This window comes from Embiotoca jacksoni, unplaced genomic scaffold, assembly GCF_022577435.1.
Source record: "Embiotoca jacksoni isolate LCO1_2020_lvr unplaced genomic scaffold, fEmbJac1.0.p SCAF_5, whole genome shotgun sequence".
Taxonomy (NCBI): Eukaryota; Metazoa; Chordata; class Actinopteri; family Embiotocidae; genus Embiotoca; species Embiotoca jacksoni.
Window position 1 is genome coordinate 18,945,424 of NW_027185403.1, and position 8,597 is coordinate 18,954,020.

The 8,597-nt window shown below is 36.0% G+C and overlaps 2 protein-coding genes across 3 annotated transcripts; both read right to left on the bottom strand.

The window, feature by feature from the left end:
• Positions 1–270: 270 nt before the first annotated feature.
• fgl1 (fibrinogen-like 1) lies at positions 271–4,037 on the bottom strand. 2 transcript variants are annotated; one of them, XM_069170929.1, is made up of 7 exons: positions 3,954–4,037; positions 3,501–3,663; positions 3,161–3,320; positions 2,849–2,937; positions 2,245–2,333; positions 1,519–1,706; positions 271–1,377 (listed from the first exon to the last, which is right to left on the bottom strand). In XM_069170929.1, exons 1-7 carry the CDS (start codon positions 4,005–4,007, stop codon positions 1,179–1,181), a joined length of 942 nt encoding a protein of 313 aa, XP_069027030.1. In that variant the 5' UTR covers positions 4,008–4,037; the 3' UTR covers positions 271–1,178. The 2 variants fall into 2 exon arrangements, with proteins under 2 accessions (XP_069027030.1, XP_069027029.1); XM_069170928.1 differs by having other exon boundaries at positions 3,161–3,663.
• A 1,885-nt stretch (positions 4,038–5,922) lies between these two features.
• Positions 5,923–8,247, bottom strand: LOC138211774 (calnexin-like). Its single transcript, XM_069171898.1, has 5 exons — positions 8,213–8,247; positions 7,660–7,731; positions 7,094–7,213; positions 6,896–6,998; positions 5,923–6,386 (listed from the first exon to the last, which is right to left on the bottom strand). Exons 2-5 carry the CDS (start codon positions 7,729–7,731, stop codon positions 6,295–6,297), a joined length of 387 nt encoding a protein of 128 aa, XP_069027999.1. The 5' UTR covers positions 8,213–8,247; the 3' UTR covers positions 5,923–6,294.
• Positions 8,248–8,597: the final 350 nt, after the last annotated feature.

Here is an 8,597-nt window from a genome sequence, read left to right on the forward strand (position 1 = left end):
GGGCACATAATGCAATATCAGAGTAATTTAATTTTATAAACTTCATTTTTTACACTTCAATTTTCATTATGACAGCAAATGTCCAGTGTCTAAGCTCTTTGTAAATCAGAATTAATGCATAAAAAACAACAAATTAACATCGTAGCTTAAAGAATGAACCTAGAATTGTTATGAGGGGTATCACAGTAGTGATAGATAGATAGATGAGTACATGTATTAAGTTACAGTTAATATGGTGCTATGAAATAATTCAATGGACAAGAAGGGTTTCCTTGTTTTATTTCTTGAATCATTGTTATAAAGCGAATGAAAGCAATACAAAGTTAAATGCGTGTTCACATCCCTGTAAATCAGAAACAGAATATGCTAAAGCCTTGAAAGGATGCTTTGATAACTAGTTTTTCAAACCTTAAGCCACTTGTATCATCTTATGAAACAGCTATATTTTGTGTGACTTTGTTTAAATAACTGTAACGGACATCTTTTATTTCAATTGTATGAGATGCAAAGGCAATTAATGTGAATCCATATAACACTTGCTTGAACTCAGCTCATTCCATGCAGGTTTTAAAAATAACATGACACAATTCTTTTAGTACACATTATTGTTAGAACAGTCTTGTTACACCCATTTTCAAGTACATGATAATGGCTCCTTTTACCAACTTCAGTCCAATGTTTCAGCTTGTGCACACACACTGACATCAGATTTCCGTTTTCTCCACCAAAACAAACAGCTGCATGTGTGTGCTACTTCCTCTTGCAACATTCCTCTCTCTAAAATGAACAATAAGTTCTCATGCTACATGACACTAGTGTGTCGCTACTTCCAAAGTCTTATTTAATGTCATTTTCATAAGATGGGTAATGTGTACAGTTTTATTAATGACCACTTCAGAAATCTGGTGGATTAAATCTTTGGTTCATCTTGACTTTATATAGTCTGCTTAGTTACTGATACTTTGCTCCACCCAGATACATTCTGATAACAGAAAACTTATCAGGAGTCAGTCAGTGGATTTGATTAGTGTTGTGTGCCAACGAGTTCCTGTGGAATTTTAAAGGATAATAAGATTAAATATCTGTAGGGTGCTTTTTAAAATTTAAAATATGATTTTACACCATTGTTGTCTAGTTTCTGTCCAAAAGCTAAGATTTGATATGTCCTTATGCCTGATCTAGGGAGATGGACTGAGATGAACCACATTGTGGTCATCAATAAGATCAGTTTTGAAGTTGGTGGGTCGCAGCTTCATGATGCTCGTCTTCAGCGAATACCACCATCCTTTCCATGGGAACCAAACTACACCATTATCCGTTGAAGCACTGTAGTGCCCATTGGGGTAGTACATGCCATTAAGATGGGCAGAGTGACACCTAAGAAAGGTGAATAATTAATAATAGTTAATTTACTTAAAAATAATAGTTGGTTTTTTTATTGCACATTTTGCTGCATATGCATGCATCTGTGTGTATCATGTGATTGACGGGCAGATTCTCTAATCATGAAACCCGTACTTATTAAACCACCAGCCTCCTTTGTCTTCTTGGGCACAGTTTCCGATGTAGTTGTCGTTGTCCTGGTCGTAGGTGCTGAATTTGATGCCCTGGTGGCTGGCCCACTCTGGCACACCAACCTGATATCTTCCTGACAAAGCATCTCCAGCTGTACCTGCATAGGCTCCAAAGGTAAGTTGGTAGTGATCCTGCAGAGACAGATGCAATGAGACCTAGTCAATTGCACAGACTTAGGCATGAACCCTAAATACAGTATTAAACTCAAGGAAGCCACAAGTCCAGCCCTGAAATATTTTCACCATGTAACTCCCGGTACATCAAAAGTTGTTGTTTTTACACTTGCATTAAAAAAATTAAAAAATTAAAAAAAAACTTTTTAAAGCAGATTTTCTTTAGACCGACTAGTTGTTTCCCTGTTTCTAAGTTAAGCTAACGAGCTGCTGACTGTTGCTTCATATTTACCATACAAGCATTAATGTGGCATTGTTTTCTTATTTATGCCTCTGCAAAATAGCTAATACGCATCAAACTGTTTCTCTAAGAATAAAGAGAGAAAGTAGGGAAAATGCTTTGAATAAATACATAGATATTCCAAGTATGCCTGGAATTTAAGATTACTTTCCTTAGAAAAATCAAATATCTTTAGCCCTCAAAAAAAACATCAAGGCTATAATATAAAAAAAAAATTCTACAGTTGTGCATTTAGTGGTCACTCAGTATCAACACCTTTTCATCGGCGACTTTAAAGTTCTTGTACTCAGCATAGCGCTGGTTACCATCAAAGTCTTCCAAGTTGATTCTCAGAGAATAATTCCCTAGAAGGGGACAGATAGACAGAAGAAAAAAAATCTCTAAAAAATCATTAAGATAACAAGAGGGATATGTGACATGTTTCCTTTAAAGCAATAATACATGTTTTGGTGGGCCACTTGGTGGCAGCAGCGACAAGCTGTAAACATTGCAATAGTTGTTTTTTCACACAAATGTGTCTAAGGACCTGACAACCTTACAATACCAATATTTACTCAATTTCTGTCTTTTTTTTTTTCTTTCTTTCTTTTTTGGTCTTCGCAATCACCTGGAAAAACGTTCTAGCTATTTATTTGCTATGCATGTTTGTCTGCAATTTGGAGCGGAGCAGGTAGCATACAGTGGGGTTCTGATATGTTTTGCTGCTAACAACTGTTTTCTGCTGCTGGTTTATCAGAGAAATGAAAAATAACTACTGAGCAGCAATTTTCACATTGCATATAGATAGCATGATCCATTGGCAAGAAGTTTTAAAATAGTGCAAGTTAAAGTTTAAAATGGCTTTTGGGGTAATACTGACCATGTGCAGTGATATAATGCAGGTTTTCATTTCCAAGCCAAAATTCTGCATGTGCATCTCCAAAACCATCCTTATACTCTGCCCACGACCTGATAGATAGATAGATAGATAGATAGATAGATAGATAGATAGATAGATAGATAGATAGATAGATAGATAGATAGATAGATAGATAGATAGATAGATAGATAGATAGAGAGAGAGAGAGAGAGAGAGAGAGAGAGAGAGAGAGAGAGTGACAGAGAGGTAGACAGACATATATTGCATTTCAAATGAAGTTTACTCAATTGTTTACAGGGGTTGCATACACACCTATTAAATGTCTCTGCTCCATTGATCCGTCTTTGTACGATGGTCCAACCACCTCCATCACTCATATCACAGTAGACTTTGCATGGAGAAGGGCTGCCGTTGGGTTTGATTTTGTATAAACCACTGGACTTGGAGCCAGAACTGAAGAGGTCGAAGCAGTCTGATACACAAGCAAACACACACACAAATGCGCACGCAAACACATATATACAGATATAAACTGTATATACACATTCTGTATTTAGCACATTATCTGGTTCCTGTTTCAGCAATGTGAGAACTGAAACAAGATCAGTACAGTTTAGTTGTAAAGTAATGTCTTCCAGTCCATGGCCCTGACCTGTGTGTCGCGTGTCCTGGGTCTGGTTGATGCTGACTTTGTCCTTGTTGCCAGGTTGGTGCAGCAGTCTGTGTAGAAGGAGCTCTTGTTTCTGAAGTTGGCCCTTCAGAAGCTTCTCCTGTTCCCACAGACGAGCCATTTCCTCGCGGCAACTGTCTGACGCCTACACACACATAGTTGTATTGCTATATTTGCACCAATCTTCATTCACTCCTTATGAGATCAAATAAATAAATTTGAATTTATTGACAATATAATCAGCTAGACATAAGGGCAGAGCATAGTAACACAATTCAGGATTTGAAAGAATACACACACCTTTGTACTGGTATACACATGCAAAACGTGAAGCAAAGAAGAGGATATATGTTAAAGAATTCAAACCAGTAACACCATCAGCCTGCCTGGCTTAGTCTTTTCAAAGTAGATCCAAAGTCAAATCCAAGTACTTACACAAAGCGATTTTGTGCAAGCTATGATGACTATCAGTCCTACGAGCAACAGCATCTTCCTCTTCTGGTTTGAATATCACAACACTAAAAGGAAAAAAGTAAAGAGAGAAAGAAACTTCTACCTCAGAGTTTGGTTGTATGTGTTTGATTTTTGCACACGAGCTTGGTACATCTCCCCCACATCTGGTACAAAACAAAGCTGCAGCCAAGACGAAGGAGAATCTGATGAAATACCTGATTCTCTACAGTCGTAAAATACACAAAATATGCAGGGAGTGACCAGAACCTTTGTCAAAACCAGCCACACTTTCAGGAAAACATCTTCTTTTCTAATCTTAAAATACAGTTGAATTAAGATGAGAAGTTTTACTTTTTCATGTTAACAGAAGGTAATTCAAACTCTAAACATTTTCCTTTAAACAGATGCATTATATTTACCACATTATTAGATTCTGATATCTTACTAGATGATGCCAATTTCACATTATTCTTTAATGAAGAGGAGACACCACAACTTTCCAATGAAAAGTAGATGGGCTTGTTATTACCTACACAATCACATGGTTTTAGACAGTGATGCTTCAGTATTATGTTTGGTAGTTGGCTGTTCATATTCAGTATATAGGGTATCTACCTTCGATATATAGACAATAAATTGGTATAAATCTTCTCATCTAACTCTCAATAAGAACCCAAAGAAGAGTATTTCTAAAAAAAAAAAAAAGTATTCCTTTAGAAAATATCAAAAGTCATTTGAGTTTTAATGGTTAATCTAGATGTGTCGTTTATTTTATGCTAGGATCATCCAAATCAATTACAATTGATGAGAACAGGAATCAAGCAAATTTTACTTAAATAGTGCAAAGTATATGGTGAATACATTATGTTGAGGTTACCGTGAAATCTTAAAATAATTTAAAAAAAAACCAACATATTACGTCAAATTGAGATTTTTATTAGCTATGAATGACTGATGCAAATAGTTACATCAACAGTTGGTGGCACCAATTTCACACAAAAGACCAAGTGAAGTGAGATGATGAAACAATGGTATGTATCATATAACACAGACCTGGAACACACTGCCTGCTTGGCATGTGTGTACCTCTGACGCATGTTTTAGCAGCTGCTTGCTTGCATGTGTGTATCCACACCTGCAGCATGTCACCAGCCTGTCAGTTGCGGCGCTGCGGCTGCAGGTCCTACCATCAATGAGTTTCTCCTAAATAATGGCCATCAGTATAGTAATTTTGAGGTCTGACAACTGATGAGTTGTAAGCAAAAAGCAAGCACAGCGTTGTGTTTATCCTCGTACGGAGCAAGACACACTCACAAAAGGAAAGAGGAGCAATACAGAGAGGGAGGGAGAGAGCACAGCAAGGAAACCCTCGCCTCGCACCTGGTAAAGTGACTACATGATGTAGTTTGAGCATACACTAGGTTTTTGCGATGATCATACAGTACAAATGTAATCACAGCTCGTTTCCCTGAATATTTAAGCTGGGAACCGTGCACGGGTCACGTGAAAAATAGTCAGTTCTATTTTATAAGGATGCAACGCACACGCAAGGCGTGACACACAGGTGAGACGCACATCTCAGCAGGCAATGTGGCTGCTCTGATCCGTTAATATGGAGCAATTTAACCTCAAAACTGACATAAAATTGCACTACACAACCGTATCTTTAAAAACACACTCCTTGTTGTGCCATTCCATCCATCTTGGTGCAGCCTGGTTCATGTTGCCATGGAAATAGCAATCCAAAAAAGTCCCTTGCACTGTACCAAAATGTAAATGCGCCTGAATCTGTGCTTAGACCAGCTTTGTGCCAATACAAAAACAGGGCCTATGGTTACATTAAGAGAAACAAAACCATGTGGTTAGGGTTAGCCACAAAAACAACTTCGGCACCAAAGCAACTTTGTTAGGGTTAAAAAAAATATTTATTTAAACAAATTGATGTTGCTTAATTACACACTGGTCTCCTACATGGGTATTTTGTTGAAAGTCCAGTGATTTACTTGCCTCCCAACATGAAATGTTGCTCTAGTGGATGGGCAAATCTACACACTTTAACGTAATTCTGGGCTGCTCAAGAATAACTGCAGGATTAAAATCCTCATTTCTAAAATAATGTCAGAAGGTGTGAGCAGCCAATACATTTCCCAGTTTATGATTATGTTTCTATGTATTAAAATACCTAATGGGTACATCAAAAATGTTTTAGCTTTTGTAAATTACTAAAGCCTGACTGCACAGATGTAGTTAGATTTCAGTCATTTATTACAAGTATTTAAAATTAAAGAGGCAATATCATATACTTTGATGAACATCTAATTTCTTAGATTTTCTTGTATTTCAAGTGTTTGTTTAGCATCCTCTTGTGACTTGGTATGGCTTCCTTTCCTGAGGTAGTTTCAGTGATCAGCAATCCTAAACACACACAAGAACTCACAGTCAAGTTTTGTCAGACACAGTTTCAATGACCTGCTCACAGGTAATCATAGATATAGACCAGAAAATGTTTTATTCATCAAAGTAATATGTAGAAATTTAAAGGTTTCTGAATAATTTGTATTGCATGACATTGTAGCAAAAAATTCCAAACCAAACCTGAAACTAGCCCAAACATAGCTTGATGTTGATTAATAGTACAATATTTTGCATGATGTGTAACCTCTTTATTAGATATTTCACAGTTAGAGCTGTGCACTTTTTTTTTTGATAATACAATGTATGTCTGAAACATTTTCCAAAATGTGGCCCTTGGTTATTTAAATATAATTAGGTGCCTTTTTAAAATCTGTTCACTTTAGTCTTGTGTGAGGTACTATGATCAAAAATGAACTAATGCTTATCTGTGCCATTTGCAAGAGTAGGACAACTAGTATTGTTTTATCTCCACAATTACTACAAATCATCATTTAAAAATAACACATTACCTTTGATATCCACTGAATCTTTCAGCTGTGAGAACTCAGGATTGTCTGGTTGAGCATCATCAGATTTCTTATAGTAATATGGTTGGTCAGGGGGCCCAAACCGCTGTATGCAAACATACCACATAATTAAATTTTTTTGAAGCTGTCCTATTTGTCTGGAGGACCAAACCATACTCTCACATAACAATTGTAATATACCTTGTCAGGCCACATGAAGCTTATGAAGAGAATGATGGGAAGTCCAATCGTAAAAACATAGACACTCAAGAGCCAGGGTCTCTGGGAGGTGGCCAGAACGAGGCTCTCTATGATACCTGGCTAGAGTATAAACACAGATACTTTTCTATGTCATTTGTTATATAATAATACAGTCTAGATCATTTAACCACCTTACTGCACATAAAGAAAACATTTATGTCAACAAGAAACAAGAGGCAGGACCTTAAGGATCAAAACTACAGTGCCAATTTAACTAAAATTACTACCTAAAGGTTGTATGCCTCTGCTAATTTCTCAAGTTGTAGTTTACATACATTTGTCCTATTAGATATTTGAATTATTAAGTTATGGACATAAACATGTTTTGTGAGGCAACAGTAGTGGAAAAGTAATAGTAGGTAAATGGTCAACATATTACATGATGTTATGTCTCTGTTAATGTCAACAGTATTAACATCATTAAAGTGTTTTTGAAAATGAAAACATATTTTCCCTCGCAGTTAATAATAATAGTTGTCGCTAATAAATTGCAATAAAACTCTTACCAGTGCTTCAGCAGACACCAATGTCACACTGGCTACAAGCATCATGCACAGAAACACAAAGCTGTTCTCCATCTATGAAACACATGATTGTATGTACATACATGAATTTAATATCAGTTTAAACAACCATATGCAAAATGTCAACATTCACATTGTAACAATGAGTGTCCTCCACCTGTCCACATGCACGCACCAAACATAATCAGGTAAGAACATATTCAAAGATCCTGAATGAGGTAAACACATTTCTATTGCAACCACTCCTTCTATTATACATATATATATATATATATATATATATATATATATATATATATATATATATATATATATATATAAATTGTATGACTGCAATGATCAGACAGGGACAGAAACATTAAAGACAAAAGGAGAGAGTCAAAGAGGAGAAGAGGCAGTTTTCTAAAAAAGAAAATTAAATTAGAAGCAGGAAAAGAATGAAGAAGTGTGTATTAAGGGAAGCAGAGTCAGACACAAGAGAAGATAAAAATACATTAGACTAAAAGAAAGAAGAGACCAAAGCAGATGTTTTTACCTTTTTAACACAAGGATTGTTGTCAGTTTTCTGGAGTTCCTTAAAAGCCACTTCCTGAAATCTTCAGTCATGTGATGTTGGACTTTGGTCTTAAGTCACTTGCTGACATGACTGCAGTTATACAGTTACCACATTATAAGGGCAGCATGCACATACACACACTCTCATACGCCTTTCACAGTTAGCGAGCCAGTTGCATTCAACTTTTATCGTTCTTCATATTCTTAGTAAATAATTCATGTTATGGTTAGATTATAGTTTTAAGATTTCAATAATAATAAATATTATGATAAATGGAATTTTTAATGACACTGACATAAGAGTCAGCTTTTTTTTTTTTTTAATGAATAACCAAATTGGAAGGTTGAATTCAAAAGTCTTGTTT